The 23,505-nt window shown below is 45.2% G+C and overlaps 1 protein-coding gene across 8 annotated transcripts in view; it reads left to right on the top strand.

Annotated features, from left to right (window-relative positions):
- Window positions 1-23,505, top strand: part of TP63 (tumor protein p63) — an 83,558-nt gene that overhangs the window by 33,058 nt on the left and 26,995 nt on the right. For 7 of the 8 annotated variants that reach the window (XM_042042188.1, XM_042042187.1, XM_042042190.1 and 4 more), the window contains one exon: window positions 289-543. The exons of the other annotated variant lie outside the window; for it this stretch is intronic. In XM_042042188.1, the coding sequence (XP_041898122.1) occupies window positions 289-543 (255 nt within the window). The remainder of the gene's footprint in view (window positions 1-288; window positions 544-23,505) is intronic. 8 annotated transcript variants of the gene reach the window in all.

Genomic DNA, 23,505 nt, shown 5'->3' with positions numbered 1-23,505 from the left:
TCCTTGGGACGGCTTTCTGCCCTGCAAATCACCTCCTGGTGATGCACAGGCTCTTCTCCCAGCTCTGCTGTTGATCCACCGTGTGTCTGTGAGAAGCTGTACTCCTTTCTGTTTCAGTCACCAGTGTAAAGAGGGGGATATCCTTTGCATATCTCCCTCCTGGTGTGACACGTACAGTGGTGCTGAGATGATGCTGTGCATCCTCTGTGGTGGAGGCCATGCTGTGTCTGGCCAGCCTGTGCTGGTGCTTCTCCTATAACATTCCTGTGCATCTCTCCTTGCCTGCAGCCGCAGTACACGAACCTGGGGCTCCTGAACAGCATGGACCAGCAGATCCAGAATGGCTCTTCCTCCACCAGCCCTTACAACACGGAGCACGCGCAGAACAGCGTCACAGCCCCCTCGCCCTACGCCCAGCCCAGCTCCACTTTTGATGCCCTCTCTCCCTCCCCAGCCATCCCTTCCAACACAGACTACCCAGGACCTCACAGCTTCGATGTATCATTTCAACAGTCCAGCACAGCAAAGTCAGCAACATGGACGGTAAGGACATGGCTCCTTTTGCTCCTTCGCTGGCTTTGGTCCCCCTGCCCCTAGTGACATTATTCATGTGATACATACCCAGGCTTGTGCAAGAACAAAGTGACCTGAGTCCTCTGCAGAGTGTGATGTGTCACACAGAAGGGCGAGATTTATCTTGGTTGCTCTGAGAGGGTGTGGTGGGAATTTAACCCTCAGTAATATCACTAAATCCCAGGGGACTAAAAATGCCTTGCAAAAAATCAATCACCTAAAGACTGTGCATGATGAAAGAGTGGCTCTCCTTTTGGGTCTAACAGGAGCTCTGGAGTAAAACCTGAGGTGGGCATTAGCATTGCCTCAGTGCTTGCCTTGGCTTTCTTCAACATCCGTGGGTTTGTATGAGGTTTGGCATGCAGGGCCGTGCCAGCAGGATGGAGGTGGTGCTCCCTGCTCAGACCCATGGAGTGTGAGGCTGTCATTTTCTCTGTGTCCTTCTCTTCTTGCAGCTGGTATGGGAACCCCAGTGTGTCACCAGCTCGGGTCAGCCCTGTGTGTTATTTGGGGTTTTGTTGAAGGGGGTGGGGTTGTTCTGTTATGGGGCTTTGTTGTTGCTTTGTTGTTTTGGTTTTTTTATTTAACACTTTGCTGACAGAACACTACTTTTCTTACCAAAAAATGCAGAAGCTTGAAACCTGAAGCCCAGCTCTTGATTTTTGGTGGTGCTGGCTTGATTGTTCTCAGGACACAGCACTGCTGGAGCTGTAAGCCCAGCTGTTGTGGTTTAGGGCTCTAGAGTAGAGATGTTTACAATGGAGAATATTGCTATCTTAAAGATGTTCAATATTTGCCTTCCTCTCCTGCAGGCACTTGGAGTAGGTGCAGTGAATAATATCCTGCCCCATGCTACCTGAATAAAAGCAAGGACTTAATTTTTAAATTTTTTTTTTAAGCAAAAAAAGATCAACTTTCTACCAAAAGCTAAGAGCATTAAAATAGTGTGGGGTTTTGTATTTTTCGTCTTAATCTGAGGAACTACTTTGATCTCAGATACAATCTAGCTGCATATGCAACTAAAAAACAAACTCCAGCTACTGCTGCCAGCAAAGCAGCAGAGCCCTTGTGCTCTCTTCTGGAAAAAGATGCCATATAACAACAGATCACTATAACGTTACATCCCTTGTATTTTAAAAGTCTTTTCTGCTAAAATTTGTCTAGAACTGACATTAATAACTTCTTTCAGAAAATGGTGTTAAATGAGGTTAAAATGTGATAGGTTCAGTCACAACCAAATTTTCATTTCTTTATGCATAAAAGGGTGAGGTATTTTTAAGTGAGGTTGAAATCGCATTTTTTACTCATCAGCCTGGGGAGTGATGATCTGCTGTAGTTCACACATGTTTTCATGTCCTTGTTTCTCCAATTACACTACACACTATATTTATTTTCAATTCCCTTTAGGTAAGGAAACTGTTGGTCAGTTCTGCTTTGCATTTCTCAGGGCAAGAAAATGCTGGCTTGGATTTTTGCAAGCTGTTCTGGAGAGGGTCCTTTGAAGGAGATATGAAAAGATGTTCTCTTTTGATACGTATGGTACAAAGAATTATCTAACGCAGCTGCAAGGAGCCAGAGTGTTTGATGCTGTCCTTTCAACTACGAAAAGCAGTCTTTTGAAATGAGGTTTGAATGTATGTAGTAGGCTGTTCCAGCAGAGATGAAGGCAGGAAAGCTCCTAGCAAGCTTAAATGAGATGTTTCACCTCATTGATAGTGGCTTTTTGGGGTAGAAGTAAGGGCTGAATTTTAATGTAGATCTAGGTAGTGGTCAAAGCTCAGATTACATGCTGACTTTGAAAAAAGAAATAAAATTACTATTTGGTGACTACAGTCATCAGGTGTGTGCAGCCTGGGGAAAGGCATGTTTAGCCTTCCCTTCTTTTCCTTTGCCCTGATGTGGACCTGCAGATGAAGGTGTATTCCCTGTATATGTTGCAGTCTGTTCAGGTCTAAGTCCATGTATTTTACTGAAGGAATGGGCTCTTAAACAGCTCTCTGATCAGGGAGGAGGGAGCATGGTCCAGGTGTCCCTGCACTGAGCTAAGTGACCCATATTTAGCTGCTTGTGCAGGAGCTGGCAGTGTGCTATGTGTTCACAGTGGATTATGACAGTCCTGTGGTGCTGGCTGGGGACCTTCAATCGATACGCCTTGCAAAGTAGAGCACCTATCCATCTTCAGAGCTCTGCCCTTCTGCTAATTAATCCACCAACTCGTTTCACATGAGCTCTTGAGCAGTTGGTAATCTGTGTTCGACAGCTTTATCAGTGGGGTGGGTGGGGAAGGACGTGAAGACTCTCCTTCCCACTGTCATCCTGAGAAGTGTGGAAACACGCATGAAATGTTGATGAAAGGAGGAGTGATTGCCCCATCCTCTCAGCAAGAGCAAGTTCTTGGAGTTGCCCCCCCCGTCATGTGACTTCATACACTTTGATTAATGCCTGTCGTCTTTTTTAATGATGGATTAGGAACTTACCCAACTGGAAGAGTTTCTTCCACTGTAGTGACCTATTAAAAGTTTAATTACTTGATGGCCCCACCCTTATTAAGAGTCCAAAACTTGAAAGCCTTGTTTCTTTGTTTGTTTGGTTTAGTGTTCTATTTTTTTTTCCTGTTTTCCCTCTTGCAGTTCCCCAGGTAACAGTATTAAGTAAGGAAATCCAGTGTGTTGCACTTTCCTCCTTTTTGGAGGGGATGAGCCAGTCTGACCTACCTTGTCGTGCTGGGAAGGGTTGGTGGTGCCTGGCAGGGGATCTGCTGTCCTGGCTGACAGCGTGCTTTACCAGAGCTCCTCTGAGCTTCTGGGCTGAGTCATGTCAGATTAGGTCATGGGAGCAAAGCCGGTGAGCTGGGTAAGAGGAATGGGTAATTTCTCCAAAGAGCAAGAGCTGCTTTCATGGAGTGATTGGAGACCTGTGAAGGTGCTTCAGATTTCTAAGCCACTTTGTGCATTTAGATCCCAAGGTGACTTCTGTTGGAGGTGGGGGAAAGCAGAGAGCGTCCTTGCTGGTTACGTAAATTCTATGTCTCTGAAAACAGCCCTGGGATCATTTTTTCTCTTAAAATGATTTTTTGTTTTACTCCTCCAAATTTTGCAGTGAGGGAGGTTTATTGTCCTAGGACAGTGGACACCCTTTGCAAAATCAGCAGTATTTGTGTAGTGTAGGCTGGGAGGGAGATGAGTGTGACAGCTTCTCTGCTCAGGTTTGTGATGGGCCCCTAATTAAAGGGGGGAAAAAAGAATAAAAAGGCCAAAATTACAAAGAGAAACATTAGCTGATGCTAGGTGACAGGGTGATTCCATATGTATGAGCAGTTTACTTTGAAAATACTGCAAATTTTCTCTCTGAAGTCTTCCATGACCTTAAGTAGGAATTCCAGTAAAACATGCTGTCTAATCAGGTTAGGTCTCATTTGTATGCAATGTTGATCTAATTAATGATGACAAATTGAGATTGGATTGCAGAGGACTTTATAAGCATCCTTGATTATTTTTTTAATTAATTACCTCAGAATGCAAGTAAGAATATAACCAGGTTAATCAGTCTTTTCAGAAGGAAAGTCTTTAACAATTGAAACTCTATTGAAGTGTTTAAAAACAAAAGCCTTTATTGTCTAAATTGAACAAAGTTTCTCACATGCACACTCAAACAATAAAACCTTCTTGAAAACCATGCTGCAAAGGAACAAGCACTTATTGTTTGTAATGCTGAGATAGAGAGTAGGTTGTTGAGGTTGAGGGAGAAGCCCTCTGAGTTGGATGAAGTCAGAACTTAAGCAGAATAGCATCTCGTTTATTTATGTGGGAGAATTCTTGTATACCCATGCATTGCAGTATCTCCTCCTGTTTCTGCAGCAGAAGCAAACAAGGCATTTCAAAAGTGTGCCACCTCAGATTTTTTTTGTTTGTGGAAGTTGCATGCCGACCTTCCCCACCCACTCGGAGCACAAATAAATAAAGAAACAACTGTACTCCCTTTTCCCCCTGAAATATATTTGGCAATCACCTGCCACTAGCAGAACCTGTTACATGGGGGAAAACATGATTGCAGTAGGAAAGTAAAAATTAAAATTGTATGTCAAGGTAAGTAAAAGTGAACATTACTGCCAAATGCAAGCTATCAAAAAATTAATCTCATCCACCCATCCCCAAAAGCAAGATATCACCTTATAAGTCATGAGACTCTTTTTTAAAAGACAAACAGGTTCTTCTTACTCTCTCCCAGGTTTTTGAGCCTTTAGGGTGCATCTACTAAATATTTTAAAGCTTTTCTTGATAGTCACAAGAAGGCAGAAATTGCTTTAACTTTTTAAATGAAAATTGAAATTTATTTGCAAATTTTTGATTCTGCTGAAGAAAGACACCCAGCCCTGCAAGACTTGCATAATTCAGGTGTTGGCAATACCTGAGTTTAGCAGTTTTTTCTCATGCCCTGCAGTAGGTTGGAGCTGAGCTGGGTTGGTCCTTGCAGGATTTGTTATGAAACCTGGAGCTCTTCAAAGCTGCAATCCATGTTCCAGGCAGGCTCACTGGTTTTCCTGTTCTCAGTAAACTCAGCTGTGCCTACAACCATCAGAAAATGCTCAGATTTCAGACTCTCTTTGCTAGAAAAGCTGGATAATAGTGTGTGCAACATGCATGAAAGCAACTAAATGGATTGTGCTGGCTGGGATTAGTGAATTTGGAAAAGCTGCATCTTAAGGAAGCTGAAAAGAATGCACTTAAATTAGTCCACACAAGCAATAACGGGTTTTTGTGGTTGAGAGAACAGATTCCTTGGCTGGGATATCTCAGTATTTCTATTTCAGATTGATTAATTCCATTTTTATTTTAAATACATTCTGTGTTCTGACCCATGTAGTAAATTTGGGACATTTTAGTCTCTATAAAATGACTGTGCATAAGCATAGTGAAGCAGTGAGAGGGCAATTAGATGTGTACATTGCCTTGACTCAACAGTTCCTAATTATATATTCGGTGTTCTCTTAATCTGTTCAAATAGTGCATCATTTCAGTAACTCTGGTCATGTCCGGTATGTCCCAACTGCTGATTATCTCTCAGTATCATAAGTGAAAACTTTTTTAAGGCCTGGTGGCTCTCTCAGTGAATATACATGTAAGACTGTGCTGAGTGCTCCTGTGAAGTCTTAGCTTTGTGATTCCTTGGTGGTGTGTTGCTCAGTATAATTTGAGCTTTCCAGTTTCACCCTTTAACGTTGTATTTAAAGCTGTCAGGAGAGAGGGATTGGATATGGCCTTGTTACAGGATTAGGGGTTTTCTTATCCTCAGAGGCTCCTAGTCAGTAATGGTGTAGGCTTTTCCTGTTTGCACAGGGCAGTTGAGAAGGGTCCCTGTAAGAGATTCATTTGTGCAGAGCATTTGCAGCCCTCCGTGGGGAGACAAATTGGTCACCTGTGGGCCACTCTGGTAGTGAATGTCTTCAGCCCAGCTGGTTCTTCAGTGAAGTTTATTTCACTGGTGATAGCCCCCACTTGTTAAGGCAGAGGGGAGAAGCAACCTGGAAGGAGAAGGCAGTGGGGGAGGAGATGGGGTTGCAGTGTGGGATGCAGGCGCTGCAGGCTGTTGCAGTGCTGTGAGCTGATCCTTCCATGAGGCAGATCAGCAGCGCTGTGGTGCTTGGCCATTTGTCTCAGGTGAAAAGTGGCTCAGATTTGGCTTCCTTAAGCCCTCAGCAGCTGTGCCTGCCTCAAGAGGCTGCTTCCAGCATGCATGTGCTCTTGGCACCGGGCAGGTGGGGAGGCAGGGCAGATGTCAATTGCCACCATTGCCCTTGTGCAGGGAGAGGTGGTGATTGTGTTTTCTTGCTCGGGGAGCTTCTGAGGTGTGTTTCCCTCTGTGGGACATTACAGGGCCTAACACCACGGCTGTTGAGGCATAAGTAACTTGTCCTAGGTCATCTACCTGGAAAGAGAGGAGCCAGGCTTACTGTCTTTGAAGGAGGTGCCTTTCTCACGGCAGGGAGGTGTTTTCAAGCTCACAAAGCTGGGAAGAACCAGTTCACCTGTGAGAACCAGCCAGGAGGGGACTGCTGGCTTCTGTTTGGGTTTTTATGCTTGAGTAAAATGAGATCTGAGTGCATTAGGTTCCCATTAGAATGTAATTGTGCTTTTTCCCCATAATATCTTTGTCATGTATATTTTGTTTTTATTACCAGTTATCATGTTCTGTTACTCCTTACAAGCAGCTGTACAGACCTGTGGAGCAGTTTCTAGAAAATGTCTTGTGATGTGAGCTGTCTTTCTTTCTTTTCCCCCCTGTTTTTATGTCCCTGATTGTTTTGTAAATCCTACCAAGGCAGTATGGCCTCTCTGTATGAGCAGGAGTTTTGCTCTATGCTCTGTTAGAGCAGTGCCCTCTGTGGTGACAGGACTGAACTTTGGTGCAGGACCGTGCTGCAAGGGACAGTCTGTACCCCGTGCAACTAGTGATACCCAGGAAGGATGAGAAGGGAAGTTATTTACTTACAGTGTGAACTGGTGTTTGTCAGCACTGTGAGCTGAAAATTTGGGTCTCCTGCTTTGAGTGTGTACTCTGATCTTCAAACAGCACAGTCAGTGTAGGGCACCCAGGATGCTGGGAGAAAGCAGGCATCAGATGGTGTGAATGACCCTCTCTCTCCACTAGGATTTAGCCTCTTGGCTGCAATGTTTGTGGCTGATTGCCTCCCACTGTCACTGGAGATGAGTTAGACCTCACTACAGGTCTTCCAGGATCTGCAAGTGAAAAATCATGAGGCATTAGAACATAGGATGGGGGAAGGGGGTGTGTCCCCCACTGGGGCAGCAGATCCCTCTGCTGATTTGTACAAGCAATTTCTACTTTTACTGGCATCGCAATTTTTTTTTTTCTTCAGAAAATTTGTTTTAAGGTTTTAGCTGTTTTTGAAGGAAAACTCAGAGGGGAAAAATTTGAGTGCAAGAAACTTTTTTTGGTTTTTAAGGAGACCTTTTTTTTGTCTATGTGGAGAGGAAAAAGTGTTCATTAAACATAATTTCCATCACTGCAACTTGCACAAGAAAAGTCCCACCTACTTTCATGAGAAAGGAATAAAGAGAATCATAATCCTGGATTAGGTATCTTTCACTACACATATATAAAAACAACACCGTGTGAAAAGGGGGAAAATATATATGTGTACATACACACACCAAACATACCAAGGTGCCTCCAGCAGTATTACCAAAGGAATTAACTTTACAAGAAACAGCCACAGCCTGGAAAGAAGCCATTTTTCAAATAAAAGCTGAATGAGACTTGTGGTTTCTGAGAACTGTGAGAAGGAAGGGTTAAAAAAACATTTACAGATAAGAATAGCTGATGTTGGGAGATGAGTGAACATCTTGAAGTGGGGGAGGGTCACTATTTAAATCAGCTTTTTTTTTTTCCCCTTCTCTTAGTTAAAAATTGGCTTCTAGTAAGAACAACATGTAGGACTAATGTAGTACTTTAAATCTTCAAAGTGCTGCACAAACATTACTTCCCTAATCAGCAAACACCTTTGCTTGGTAGGCAAATCAGGTGTGGAGTCGCCATTTTAGAGAAGGGAAACCAAGGCGCCAGAAGTGCCGAAGTTTCCGAACCAGCAGTTTTTTGGAGTGGAATTTTTTTATTTTTTTATGCTTCGGTTTGTTGGTTTTTTTTGTTGTTGCATTCAGCACAGGGACTGCCTCTGGACTGGCATGTAAAAGCTGCTGAGCTCTTCTGGATTTCACAAGTGCTAGGCATGCAAAGCAGCCTGGCAGAGCTGAGAGGCATCGGCACAGTTGCCTCCTTACCTTTCCAAAGGTTACGGCTGCTGGCCCAGAAGGGAGGCAGCAGCTCCAGGGCAAGGAGGGTTTCCTAATACGTTGCCAGTTTCCCCCATACCATTGATCTTTATAACTTTAACCGCATCTACTGAGCACTGTTAGAAGATATTTCAACCCTACAAAAAAAAACTTGTGCAAAAACTATTTGAGTGGCTGCTGAATAAGTTGCTTTTGGGTAAATTTTTTCAGGAAGGCTGGTGCAATAGGTATTGCTCACCATGTAGACAAAGACCGCCCTTGGAGATGATCATTCCTTTCTTTAGGTCAGCTGAAATACCACGTTTGTCATAGATATTATGTCCCTGCCAACTCAGTACAGAGCAGTTAGGAGGTGTGCTGAAGCAAGAATAATTCTCTGTGTGTTGCATTGGTGGTGCTCTGTATGCTGAGGGTTTAGCTGCAGTGCTTGGCAGACCATGTACTGGGAAGAAATTCCTACTTTGTTTTAAAAAGAAATGTCCTGGGTAGGAATGGCTTCTATATAGAAAGAGCATGAACTTTATTATGTAATGGAAGTCTTTTCATGAGGTTTTGCTATGTGCAGGTGTGTCAGATTTGTTGTTGTAAACGCAGCAGGATAGGTACCCAGGTAAGAGCTTAGATCCTCTCGCAAATAGACCTGAGTGTTGATATAAATGGTACCGTTTCCAGTTGTTCAAGATAACATTTAAAACATTGCTGGAGCCACAGGAGAAGAGTGCTACTTCTCCCTCATTTGTTTTATTTATTTTTTAGATCTATTCTGTGAGAATGTTTTCTTAACAGAGGAGAATATTACTTGTCTGATAAGGAGTTTATGATCTGCTGATACATGTTAGCTGCTGAAGTCCATCTAAATTCAGCTTTGTGGAAAGGTGAAAAATGTGCTAGAGGAAACAGCACCTGAAGGCTGACCTGGCTTTCCTAAACAAATGAGATGGGACTTGGGTCTACATTTTGTGGCCCTGTTGTTTTCCCCATTAGCCATGATGGCTGTGCTGCCTTGGGGCTCTCCTCCCTGCATGTTTTGTGCCCTGGGGTGCACCACGCTCTCCTCCTGGAGAGAGCAGCCACGCTGCCGAGAGATGCCCTGCTGAGGAGCAGCATTGCCTGCGTTTGGCTCCCAGCCCATCCTTGGAGCTGCTCCTGCCCTGTGATTTAGATGTGATCTGGGTAACATTGTGCAAGTTACTCCCTCTGCCTCCTTTCAACGGAGCCACCCTCAAATATGGGACTGTGTTGTGGCAATCCCATGCTGTAAAACACTTAGACCCCTGATGTGAAATGCCTGAGGGGGGCAACTGGATACTGCTGCTTGCTGTGGGTGCCCTATCACTTGCCTTAGCTTTCAGGCCTCTTATTTTGATTTGTTTACAGGACATCAGAGTCTTTCTACAAACTAACTGGTGAGGCAACCAAAATGTGTCTTCAGGCTAAAACTTGAAGCCTGAATGCTGCTTGGGTTATTGCTTCCCCTGCTTGATATATTGAGCTTTACCAGCATTGGGCCTACCAGGTGTGAAAATTACTGACACACAGGCCATTTAGGGGCTATGGCTAGAGGGAAAGCCTGCCCCTGTTTCTGTAGGCAGAGCACAGTGCTGTACCAATGCTATGTTAGTTGTGGTGCCGAGCCTCAACAAACTCACCCCGCTGCTTGTCGGGGCACATTAGCTCAACTGTGCGAGCTGTGGCTGGGAGCTGCCTCCCTCCTGACTTTACAGTGGGAGAAAAATGAGCCCAGGTTTGCTATCAGACCTTCACCTAGAGCTCTTTGGGCCCCCCCCCCCCCCCGTTAAAGGGCAGGGCTGGAAGGGATTCCCATGGGGAAGGGATGGGAGCAGTGCCACTGGGCTTGGTGCCCTGCCTGAAGGGTGTTTGCAGAGCCAGCAGCGGGGCAGGCAGTGCCTCCGCTCTGTCTGCCTTTGAGCATCAGCATCGCCATAGGTGAAAGAGAAAGAGTCTTCCCATGAGATGTTTGTCCAGTGTCTGAGCACTGAATGATCCCTCTTCATTAATCAGCAGGGTGGTGGCTGGTTTTGCAATGAGTTCCTTGTCTCCCATCTCTTCTCCTGCAAACCTCTCATACAACTCATTCTTAGTCATTTTTTCTTGACCCATCCTTGGTGAGTACTTGTAAGTGTATGAGCAAACGGGGCTTAAACAGAAAAATGTCTGTGCACTTCTAGATATCCTACTAAAACCTCTTATGGTACTGGTGCTCACAAAGAAAGTGGTGAGGCCCTAGGAAAATCTTCAGAAGTGTTATCATTAGTTCTGTAAGGTTAGACAAGAGACAAAGCATGTGGAGTGATTGCTTTGCAATCAGTTTCCATAAGGAATTCATAAATTTAACCTTTGTTTGGCATTCCCTTTGTGTGCTGACTTCTCTGATGAGTCATTTTTGCCCATTTCCTTTGCCATGCCTCTCAGAAGGGCTGCAGAGGTTGGAGCCTGTCTTTCTGGGCTTGTTTTTCAGCAGACTGATCTGTGCAAGATAAAGATGGGGAGAGCTGGGTTGTGCTGATGCTGCTGGTGTTCCTGTGCTGCTGGAGGGAGCACTGCAGCACAGGAAGAGCTGCTACATGGGCGAGACAAGTTTCCAGGATGAATTTGCAGGGACACGTGCTGGAAGAAAACCGTTTCCATGCTGCATGTCTGGTGTCAAGAGAGCAAAAATGCTCTGATGCCGTTAGTCACCCCGCTGATCTCAATCTGTTTAATGGCGCTGTTTTGTTTCAATACACTGATACTTTGATGTGTGGTTTGCAGCTTATTTCAGGGAAGCTTCCAAAACACAAAATTCATGGGGCTTTTCTGTTAAGTGAGGCAGCTTGGTAGCATTTAAACGTTGATAAATCACCTAGCCAAGATTGATTCTGTTAGTGATTGGGAGTGACTCAGTCATGATTTCTTACCTCTCCACCGCGCAGATCAGAGAGAGCTGTTGGCAACCCCCTTGCCTCTGAAAGTGGAGCTCATGGGGTGCTTGCCCCTTACACTGGACACCTGGGATGGCACTGTGTCTGCAGTGTGACCCCAGTGTGACCTGCTTGCTGGGGAAGTCAGCGTTTCTCTGCTCCCTGGAGGAGCAGAACTGAGCACACAGGCAGGTGCTGACTGCCAGGGAGTGGTGCATGATGGCCAGGTATTCCTGCATGCTGGGGGCTCAGGGCAGTGCTGCCTTCAGCCTGCCCAGCATGGCTCAGCAAGGGTGTAGCAGTTCAGTCAGCTTTTTAAAATGTTTTTCTTTTTTTTTTCCTCCTTTTTCCACTGGCCATACCAATCTGATTACACCTTCGAGGGATCATCTGCCCATAAAGCTTAATTAAGGAGCTCATCTGACTCGTCACTGACTCACCTGCCACTGTATGAGCTCATGTCTGACTTGTCCTAGGAAGATAGTGAAATATGTCAGGCTTCTCTGAAATATAGCAGGTTTTTGTTTTATTGCACCCCTGACTTTGCTGTTGGCTCCTGCAGAGGTGAGCAGAAAGATACTGCCCCAACGTGGTTACTTTTATCTAAACTTAGTTGCTCGCCTCTTTGAGCCTTGAAAAACCAGATGGGGTTTTGCTTGCACAGCTGTAGGTATGTTAGAGTTAATAAAAAAAATATTAAAAATTAAATAACCTTTGAGTTTTTGCTTCAGGCAAACTAAGTGAAATGATGTGTTTTGGAGATGAATGCTCTTGCAGGAGGCAAGATGTAGCTTGCAGGAGAACATCTGCAACCAATCCATTCTGTATGAGATGGGGCCAAGACTTGTTTGTATCTCAGTACCTGTTCAAACATGTTATAGCATAGCAAAAAGAGGTTTTGAATGCATTGAGGAAGGGTGGGTAAGAAGGAAAAGAGACATCAAGCTGAATGTTTGCTTAATAGCTTTGATTTCTTCATTAAACTTTTAAGCACTTTAATAATCTGATTAGCTGCTTTCAGAGCACCGTAGAATATATTTTTTTTTCTTTCTTAAAAGAGAAAGAACTCTACTCATCTTGGTGCTGTGAGATGAGCTTGCTTTGTGACCTAGAGCAAATCTACTTACTATTTGCTACTTTTCTGTACTCACCCTGAGGACTGTCAGTGGAAGGATGTTCTGTAATACACTGATCAAAGTGCAGAGATTGAGTTACCAGGCTGACTGCCTGGACCCCGGAATGCAGCTTCCCTGTCCAAAGCTCCTCGTGAGCTACTCCTGTCCTCTTTGCCCTGTAGGAACTGAACGTAGCATGAATATCTTGCAACTGCAGCTTGCAGAGTCATTTGCCTGCCTTTAATTGTGCACTTGAAATGCCTCTTTCGGAAGGCCCGTGGCAGTGGAGAACAGTTACATGACTCAGGAGTGGCTGGAGTGCTGAGGTTGGCATTAGACCGGCAGTAGTTCTCATGCTGAGGTTCTCCTATCATTGCACTGATGGTTCTCATCATCACGTTGAGCTCTGCATTGTTTTGGGTTTTTTTTTTTTTTTTTTTTTTTTTTTTTTTTTGTAAGACAACCCCGGAGATATACATGCAGCCACATTTCTGGTTTGCATGTGTAACTACTGTGGGTATTGAAGGTGCAGACTGTGCGTGACTGGGTTTGTTGTCAGTGGAGCGTAGCAACTGTTATTCAGATCCTTTTGCTTGTCTAATGGGCTGAATTCCTTGCTGAGGAGATGAGGGGGACTGATTTGGGCTGAGTAAGGTGGGCAGTGTGAACACAGTGCCTCTAAAATCCTTTCAGAGGAAAGGGGCATGCATTCCAAGTGCTCTATTCTATGTAGAGATGGGGTTGTAGTACTACCTGGGTAGTATTTTGCTAGTGCTTAAAAGCAGTAGTCTGTTGAGGCTTTTTCTCCCCTTTTCTCAAACCAAATCCTGCTGTGACTTCATCAAAAGCGCTTGTGTAAGCGGGGCAGCCCTGGTCATGTGCTGATCTTTGTCAAGACCTCAACACAGAAGTAAATTAAGGAACTGCAAGATCCACAAATGCCTGTCCTCTGCCTTTGATGTCGACAGGGCTCTTCCACTGTGCATTTGTTCTTCAGAGGGAGGTTATTCTTACTCCCATGTCTTCATGCCTTTGTCAAATCCCTGATGACTTGGTGCTGCTGTTCACATGTGTTCCCTGACCAGCTACCAGGAACGCCTCCTACAGCTTGTCCACCCTTGGCAGTTAAACACACATGTGAGGCACAGCCTTGGGCTCCATGCAGCATTGCGTGGACATGCAGGCTGTGCCTAGAAAGAGATGTGCTGTCTGTGTAGTGCTGCAGCAATGGGCAGGGTCGTTGGCTCTGGCATATTGCAGCTGGAATGTGATGGTTTGGGGGCTGTGCAGAGATGGCTTGGCTTGTTACACATGGGGTCACAGCATGTGGCCAGCCAGCAGTCCCTGTAGGTGCACCATGACCATGCCTTGAGCAGGAGCACTGTTTGCTTTTGCCTTGCCCTGCAAGACTCATCCTGACCTGGAGAGGCAGTCAGGCTTCTGTTCAGGTGCAGATTATACCTCACTCCAACGTGCTTAGGGCTTTAGACAAAGAAGAATTTTGGAGGCCCTCTTGTCCTTCGTTGAGTTTGCTCTTGCTGGGACTGCATGAAGAACCTGATAAGTATTTCAGGCTGCCCAAATGGGTCTCTGTCCTGATGCTCTGGTGGCTCATGAAATCTTCCATTTCTTCATTGAGAGCTGGGTTGCTGTGACACTTTTGAGAAATAGCAGGGCTCATTCTCCTTTGGAGAGAGTTTTCAAAGTGATTGACTTACTGGGGTTCTGTTTGCTTGCTTAGGAGCTCCCATCCCAAAATCACTGAGAAAGATGGCCAAAGCCACTAATGGCACTCTCTTAGTCAAGCATTGGCTTAACACTCCAGTTTTATCCCTGTCCTATGCAAACATTGTCTTATTTGCAGAAACCTCTGTTGGCTCTTCCTCTGAATTGGGTGATGTAGTTATGCCTCCCAGCCCACTACTGCAATGGGAAAAGGGGTCCCTCTTGCTTCTGCAAGGACTTTGCAAGAAGCTTGCTCCTTGGAGAAGCACACATCAGCCTATGTGGGAATGTTGTGTTTTTTATTTTTCCCCTTGGCTACACAAGCAGCTAAAACCTGTAACCTACAGGAGATGGAAGCTTCATGCAGAAAATTAGCTTAGGTTGGTGGAAGAGTTGAGATTGCATTTTTCTTGGCTAATTAAAGGATTAAAGGTGCAGAGATTTAGAGCGAACTGTCAGTGTGGTACAGAAGAGAGCCTTTGATGGTTGAATCCAACTTGAGATTAAACAAATTGCATTTAAATAAGAAATACATGGCAACAGTTACAGTCTGGCTGGGCCTCTATTCTTTGCTGTCCTTTAGGGTCAGATAGATGGTGTGCTGTGGCTAGGGCTTCTCCTCCCTCAACAGCTTTCTTCTTCCCAAGTATCTCCCTCTGGAGTGTTTCAATCTGTTGCCTCCACACTTTGTAAAAATGGGGGTTTTTCCCTTCGAACCCAGTGCTTTGTGCAAAGGAGCTTTGCACTCTACCTTACACAATAATGAGCTGCTGTCCGTCATAGCAGTAGTATGGTCGCATCCCTGTGGTGTTTTGTAGTATCTCTGATCCTGTTTAGGGTTTTTCTGCATCTGGTGTTTTGCTGTCTGCAGCTGGAGAGCTAAATATTTACTCCCCTGTAAACTCTTTTCTGTTGCTCAGTTGAGAAGCTGGTGGATAGAAAGAGTCAATTGTTTATTGGTGTCTTCTCTACATAGTGGCTGATAAAATTCTAGAGAGGCAGTGAACTTCTGCAGGTTCCAAATCCTTGATTTCTTTGGTACCAATTGATTGTCTTCAATGGGCTACACTTGCAAATGGCTTGCTAGTGTTAGTCCCAGCCCTTCTCCTGCCTTTTCTTTTGGATAGCATTACATTCAGAGCTGCTGAGGAAATGCTTTTAAGTGTTACCCTTGATAGCATTTGTAGTGGTGCAGGTGCATGAGATTCATGGTAGCTATCTCAGAACAAATCTTGCTTTCTGCTAGGGAAGGAATTCATTGCACAGCATCGTGCAGGGCAACAGCCTGTTCTGCCCATGGAGACTTTGCACCTTTCTCTGATGCACCACATATGAGCTGTAAGGAAAATGGGAGTGCCAGACAGTGTGAGCGAGTAACTTCTGATGTTGCAACTCTCTCTTGTTTTGTTCCATTTTGTTTTACTACTTTTTAGTGAGGTAGGGGCTTGCCTTTAGTTACCAGCCACCTATATAAGATCATGAGGGGGTTTTGTTTCCTTTTTTGTTGTTGTTGTGAAGATAGAGAAAATCATAAAATTGAAACTATTAAAAAATCTGCTGGGATTCCATAATCACCCAAAAGCATGGCATTACTTACTAATTGGGTGTGGTTAGTTGGGAAATCTGACTTCAAAATTATGTTTCCCAGGGAACTATTCCTGTTCTCATTGTTAGCCAGTAACAAAGACTGCTTTTTGGTTGGGAAAGCAGTCTTGCTTTGAATGGGCTAGGTCTTCTCACAAAGCATCTGTTGCTTGGGGTCTTCAGAGCTTGCAGTTTGCAAATGAAGCAGTGCAGAGCAGTGAGGTCTGCAGGGACAAAGGGCTGTTCGGTGTTTTCCTTGGAAAGCCATCTTCAGGTTGTGGTTGCAAGGATTTGCATCTAAATCCACATTCGTTCCTGTTATGTTTCCAGTTAGATCATGCAGATGACATTATTATCTTTGCTACCAAGTGAAATAAATAAATTTCTAGGTACTGAGAGACTTGATGTAATCTATTTCTAATAATTTATAGATCTGTTACTATGTCATGGAGTATTTGGGCAGTCATTCCTTTTGAGTTTACCTAGCAGGCTTTTGTAGATCTGCCTGTGAAGTGCATCCAGGTCCATGCAAGCTTGCTTTATGTACTTGTGCTTTCTTGCTGAAATTTCAAAGCAGCCTAAAAACCAGAGATCTAGACTATACTGTGTTCAAGCCTTCCATTTTTTCTGTGACATGTTACTGCACAATTCCCTTTGGTTTGTATGTCCACTGGGATGTGGTTTTGCACTCTGCTCTTAGGGGACAGAAGATGCAAAACCAAAGATTTGTTATTTCTCTGAGGGGTAGGAAGGACTGCTGCTAACATTTTCTGAACTCATTGCAAGCCTTCCTCCCTTTCTAAATGCTGTTCTGTGGAACAGCTTTCTTCCCTTTTCTGAAGTTGTACAGCTGCAGGGAGTGTGAGAAAAAATGGAGGAGTACCCCAAACCTGTATGGGATTGTTGATCTTCCTAGCAGAGGAGATGCCACAGCATTGACCTCACTGGCTGGCTGGGGGCGAGGCCCTGTGTTTTTGAGCAGGGAATGTCCTGATGGCTGCAGCAGCTGCTCTGCTGTGTTCCTCAGCATGGAACTTGATGAATTGTTTCCCACGGTACGTAGGAAAATCAAGGTCTCGGTTCAGTAAGGCACTTGAGTGAGTGCATAACCTCTAGCACGTGAATATTCCCAGTGAAATCTCTTGGGTTCTGTTGGAGTCAGCAAGGCTGCTCCCAAGCTTAAAGGTAGGCATCTGCTTAAACACCTTGCTGAATCATGTCTTGACTTTGAAAGTAGGCTCGGGAGAAACCACATGAGTTGACTCAAGGACTGTGCTTAGCTAGGTCATTGAGGATGGAAGGAGAGGGCTGAGAAGGAGGAGGATCTGGGTAAAATACAGGTCCCAGAACCCTGCAAATGCTGGTGATTGTGTTCTTGTCTGACTTTCTCGCCATACATCCCCAAAGCTTAATTGTATGAATAAAAGGTTTAAAGGTTTGATTTAGTCACTATTCATCCTAAGTATTCTGGAGCTGCTGTCAGGCTTGATTGATATAACTTAGATCTGAGTTTCTGCATCTCTGTGGTCTCAGTTAAACTATGACTTGCTCAGTTAGGTGCAATTTTTGTTTTTCCTAATCCTTATGTTTTCACTGTGACTCAGAACTAGAGTGTGACCTCGTTGGGTCAGTAATTCCAAAAAACAGAGGGATGTTTGCAGAAATTGTTTGGTTCAGTCTGGATTCTCTGTCCTCTAGGAGGAGGAGAGGGCTCTTTTTTGGTGGTCTTCATACAGAGGAAGAGCGTTTGTCCCTGCTTGGTGTCTGTGTATGAGTTTGTTGCCTCGCTCACCATCCTGGCCAGAAAAGCTTTGCTGGCTTTTCACTTTAATTATCAATGAAATGCTTGGCAAGCAGGAGAACAATATTTGCATAGATGTAGTTCTGGAAATTGAGTGTAATGTGATCAGGAAATGGGACAGGCCCTGGCTGTTATCATGGAAGAGACTTGCTGGTACTTGCACTTTGTTTCAAATGTAATAAGATCTGACTCAGGATAGTTTCCTGGACGTTAACAGGGAAGACTCAATGCCATTTTGGCAAGGGTCTGGCACTAACCTTTCTGCACAGGAACAAAAGAGATTTCTGGCAAATTCATCAATCTGTTCTGAAAGGGCTTCTAACAGTACACTGGAGATTTAGAGGGAAATGGTCTCCCTTGGAGCAGAAAAGCAGGGGCGTGTGTGTGTGTTTTCAGGACTATCTTTTTCTGAGATAGAAGCCAAGGAACAAGGCGCTTGCGTGCTCTGCTAGTGAAGTCTCCCTGGGAAGACATGATGCTACTTGCAAGGTATGCACAAGACAAGACCAGAGGCGCCGCAGTGCTTGATTACTGTCAAGGACTCAGTTGGAACTTGCCTTTGCTCTTTGGCCTGCAGCGTTTATGTAGAAATTGGGGACGCTGCTACTTGCTTCCAAAGCTTTGCCTTGATGGGTCCTGCCCACATCTAGGCAGGGAGGAGGGAGCGGGGGGGCTCAGAGGCTATATGAAGTAAACAGGAAAATTACTCACCTTAATGATGCATTTCACTGGCACTGCCACTTTGAGAGCCTGTCAGATTTAATACTTTGTCTTTCCTTCCATTGCCTCCCATAGGTGTGATTAATAGTCTATTAGAAGGATGAAGTGGAGAGGTATCTGCACCTTCCCTCAGGTGGAATAAATGGGAGGAGAAGCAAAGTGAGTAGGAGAAAAGGGATCACCTTTTTCCATCTGAGCCATTTGGTCTTTGTCAAGAGTGCATATCCGGAGGAGCACTCATTGACTTGATTGGTGGCCCCTTGTTTTATTCAAGTTCATGGCTGAGCCCCTTGGCCTCCCAGTTATCTACCAGCCCTGCTCCGTGGGTGCACTGGCCAGTTTTCTACCCCAGAAACAGTCAGGGAGCAGTCCTGCACTTGGTCACAGCACAACAACAGTAGCGCTGTAGGAAGGCAAGAAAAAAAACCTAATTATTTGCATGTGAAGTTCTTCAGGGATTATTTGACCTTTTTGTAGAGTCCATTGAATCTGAACCCTAAGTCAAGAAAGAACAAACAGGATAGAAAATGTATCTGGGCAAAGGCGTTTAGTATGATAGATCACAAGACATTAAACCTGGTTTTAGCTTTGAGTTGCTTGAACTTTCTTTTCTGTATCAGAATGAATGTGCAAAAACTGGTTTGCATCTCCTGTGAGCCTGTCTTGTGCCCCAGCCAGTAAGATGGGCCAGTATTTGATGTAAATACTCTTACCCTTGCAATGTGCTGTGGTATTTTACAAGTAGGCCAGTCATTTGGCATGAGCCAGAATTTGGGTGGAAATCTGTCACCATCTAGCAGTGTCTTGCTTTCTATGGTGTTGAGTGGCCAGTGCAGTCTGTGGCAGAGTGCTTGATAGTTCTGGGACTGATGCTGCCCCTAATGTGCAGGCTTAGGATGTTGCTGATTGAAAAGACTACATTGCCAGACCAACTTTGTTGTGTTGTTTGTTTTGTTTTTTAATGTGTTCTCTCGTCCAGATTGGCTTCCCTCTGCTGTAACAGATACTGTACTAGTGACTCATTCACTTTCCTCTGAGTTATTAATGAAATCCCCTTATTTGCAGATGAAGGAACTAAAATGAGTTTTGTACTTAGGTCTTACATTGGGCCTTTCCTTGTACCCTGCTTCTTCCCCTTGATCTTTAGCTCCTGTGGAACTACCTGAACCTGTGGCTGTATCCCAAATTGCAGAGGATCCAAACCCTCTATCTACTCTCTGTGGGGCTGCAAGGTTTGACCTGCTTGTCTGGGACTTTTACTGATGACTCATGTTTTTGAAACCAGGTTGGAATTGGTAGGAGCAGAAATATTTTAGAGAGCTTTGGGATTTTTGCTTTGCCATTTACTTTGTCTTAATTGAGCAACCTTTATGTACTGCTGTGCTTCTTCCCTTATCATGAGTTCATCACCCTTTGACTTTCAGCAGGGGACAAAAGTGATGGGGAGATGCACTAAAAACTGGTGTCTGGTTACTCCAGACAATGTTTCCTCTAGCTGATGAGAGTTTTTGGAGTTTGGCTGGTAGTGATGCCTGAGATGGCCACCTAAAAACAGAGACTAGGCAAGAATAAGGGAATAAAGATAGGTATTTATTTGAAGGGTGTTCAAAGGTACAGCCTGGGCAGGCCAAAAGCTACACCCAAGATGGACCCTGAGTCACGGGTTCTTCACACTTTTATAAGTTTTGTTCATTTCCATATCAGGGTTAATTCTCCAATTATAACTTCAGTTAATGATGTAATTTCCCGAATTTTACCCCTGTTCTTAAGATGTTAGTTTACACATTTTGGGCCTAGGACAATCTGGGTGTCCTTGGAGAGGCTTGTTATGTCTAACCAGCATGAGAGAACAGTAGTTAACGGGCCACACGAAACTTCAGAGTTACACACTAGGCAATACAGGATTTGAAAAATGTAAAAGTTAAAACCTAAGGCATCAGTAGGATGGAGCATGCTACAACATGCAAACGTGAAACAAGTGAAATCTGGGAGGAAACACACAGCAGCTTTCCTCTTTGGCTGAGCCTGGGACAGATGACTGTAAGAAAGTTGAATCCCCCACACCAAGCTAGGAGGAGGTTTGAAATCGCCAGCCTGGACTTTACTTAAAGCAGCCCATGAGCAGAACAGGTTCTCGTGCTCAGTATCAGAAGCCGAGGCATGTGAGTCAGGAGCAGTATGTGGTGAGGTGGGTTTGCTGTTTGGAGCCTGAATATGTTCTTTTCAGTTCATTTCTGGAGCCCTTTATAACAGAAATCCTATTTCCTTTAAGATACAGGTTGAATCAGATCTTTAAGCTCAGGTTTGACTTCACAAATTCCCTTACACAGAGGCACACTGACTTGAGCAGGCAGTGGTTAACAGTGCTGCCAAAAGTTAAGCATATGCTGAAGATTTTTTTGCTAAATCAAGTCCTGGAGGTTTTTGCCTGCAGCATTAGAGTATACATTCTGGTGTAATGAGTAGAATTGCCTGGAAGGACTGTTGCTGGTTATGTCACTGTTGCAGTGTTAGCTGCTCTGATGCTTGAGGTCATACAGTCAATTTAGTTTCATGTAGGCAAACGTGGTCATATGTGTACTGTCCACTCACTTGCATTACGTGCAAGCAGGTGTGTGTATTTTATAGAGATGCAAATATTTGTAACTCCAGTGTAGTGCTTTGTTAGCAGTGGGTTACCCTCCTGCTAGGAGGATGTGAAGTAGCCACGTGTCTTTGAGAGTAGCGGGGCTGTGGAAGGAGGGAAGAAATGCAATGGAATTACTCACAAAGCTGCTTTGGCAATCACTGTAATGATTAAAAACTTTGCTGTTGAATTTTGTTGGTTTACTAATTAATGCTTAATAATTGGAGTGGATGTTTTCCAAATCCAATTTTAAGTAATGTTTTAGACTAACTTTGATTGCTCCTTGCTATTCTGCTGGAATTTAGCACATCATAAGCCTTTAGGTGAGTTTGGGTAGAATGAGGGTGAATTTCCTACAGTGTGTGTTTCCTAATATTATATTTTCTGTGGTAGGCAAACAGGTTGCTTATTTGTTGTGCATTCATAGTAGAGAAGTCACTGGGAGACGTAGATATCAGGGGAAGATGTTCGGAATCAGATCAGCTTTGCCTTTCAGCAGATTTGCTCTTATTTCTTACTTTTACGTCACAGAATTTCTGATGCAAAGCAATCTATCAGAAATGTAAATTATTAGACATTGTTAGCATCTGAAACTTGTTTGCTACTGCTAAAGTTTCAGTTTAGAAACTGTCAGAGAAACTGGACACAATACACATGCAGTGTGTGAGCTGGCTGCACAAGCTAAGGCCATTTGACTGCAGGAGTCTAACGATTTTGGTTTTTAAATAAATTAATTTCAAAAATATTTAAATAATAGACTGGCAAAGGAAGAGAACTCACAAAACCAAATAGTAAAGCTTTCCTTTACACCCATCACTTTGTATCGAAAAATGCATAAAGCTTGCCTTCAGAGTTTTCCATTGGAGTTTTTTTCCTCTTGAAACAGGATACTTTTCAGTTGATTCTTTGTTCTTGTTGTTGTTTATTTTTAAAATGGTTTTCAAGCTGAACCTCAAGAGGACTTCATTTGTTGGTGAAGTAAGTATGTAGATACGAAATTGCAATGTAAAAGCCCTCATATGTAAAGTTTTCACATTTACTAGAGTTTCACAGTGCAAAAGCAGTATGGGAAATTATTGGTGTTATTTCTGTTATCGTGGCTTTGCTGACAGTGTCAGGTAGAGATGATATATCCTGATCAAGGCAGTTTTGAATTGAAACCCCTGGGGAGCCTCAAGCGAGATGCTGAATATTGTCACATGAAGGAATTACCTCATTATCCTAAAGATGTGAGAATCTAGCAGATGCTCTCAATTCGGTATTTTGGGGGGATTTCAGGGGATCTCCTCTACCATGGCCACGTGTGCATGTCCCCTTCTCATCGCGCCCTCCGAGTCGGGGTGTGTTTGGGGGACGGGGCGGGAGTGCTGCTCACAGGGACCCGCAGGAGCTCCTGCGGGGAGGGGGAACGCGCAGCTGTCAGCCTGCCAAGGCGAGGGGATGGCTGTGCCTCTGCCAGAGGGGGAAGAGCGCCTTTTCTCCCCCTCGTTCCCCCGCGATGGCACGGCGCAGGAGCTCAGCGGCTGCGCCCCGCGGTGCCCGCGGGCGGGGAGCGGCTCCGCAGCGGGACCGGCGCACCGGGCAGCGGCCCCTGAATCCCTGTCCGCAGGCTACGTTTCTCCGCTCTCCTCCCTGCCACCCCTCCCCTTCCCCGTTTACCTAAGCAGGTCGACACACACACGCACCCATATATTTATTTTTTTTCGCTAAGGTTTCCAAGGCACAGCAGCAGCAGCTGCCGGCGCTGGGAGTGCCGCCTGCCCCGGGGCAGCCCCGCCGCGCTCCTCCCACCCCCCCACCCCGCGTCCCGTTGTCCCTGCGGTTTGCAATGCCGGTCCCCACGCACCCCTCGTGGGTCGCGTCCCCCCTCGGCGCGGGCGGCCGGGGGACGCGGGGCCCACCTGCCTGATGTCAACATCCCGGCGGGCGAGGCCGGCAGGAATGTGCCGCTCCCCGCCCGGCGCAGGTAATTAATCCCCGCGACTGACAGGTGGCAACAGGCGGCCTTTGGCTGCGGCTCCTGGCGAAAAGCACTCGGAGGAAGGATTTTAATAGCTCGTCAGCACCGTTCGTGAGCGCCTGGCGAGGCGACGGGGAGGGGGCAGAGGAGCCTGGGGGGAAAATGAAGTTTTAAGTCTTTGCAAAGGCGGACGCCCTTGGGTGATTCACTGCCCTTCCTCAAGAGGGAAAGGAGTGTGACATGGTTTTTCCTTTGCCCCGGGGTGGAGAAATTTGATAAATGCCTCCAAAGCACTGGTGGGGCTGCATCAGCATCCGCTCCCATGCTCCCGGGCATCGCACGATGGCTTCCCTTACAGATAGGGGATGCTCACAGGCATGCCTCTCCGGTGCCCTGCGCTGTGAGGCTGGGGATTGTTGCCACACGTGGTGGATCTGTATCACTGGACCTGTCAGCGTACCCAGGGTTTGAATGCCGGCTATGCCCGCTGGCAGCAAGCTGTCCACTTTTCTCTGGCACCTGGTGGGATAGAGGACTTCAAACTGCAGCTGCAACAAGTCTGCTCACAAGCCATGGGGTTTAGGTTATGCTGAGCTGAAGGTTAAATCTGGAAGGAGGAGGTGTCCTTGTGTGCAGCACTCCTGGTCCAGCTCCTCTTCACTGAAAGTC

The sequence above is a fragment of the Corvus kubaryi genome, unplaced genomic scaffold (assembly GCF_017639235.1).
Source record: "Corvus kubaryi isolate FWS band 111438036 unplaced genomic scaffold, C.kubaryi_AGA036_p1.0 37397, whole genome shotgun sequence".
In the NCBI taxonomy this organism is placed as follows: Eukaryota; Metazoa; Chordata; class Aves; order Passeriformes; family Corvidae; genus Corvus; species Corvus kubaryi.
This window is presented reverse-complemented; position numbering and strand designations above follow the sequence as displayed.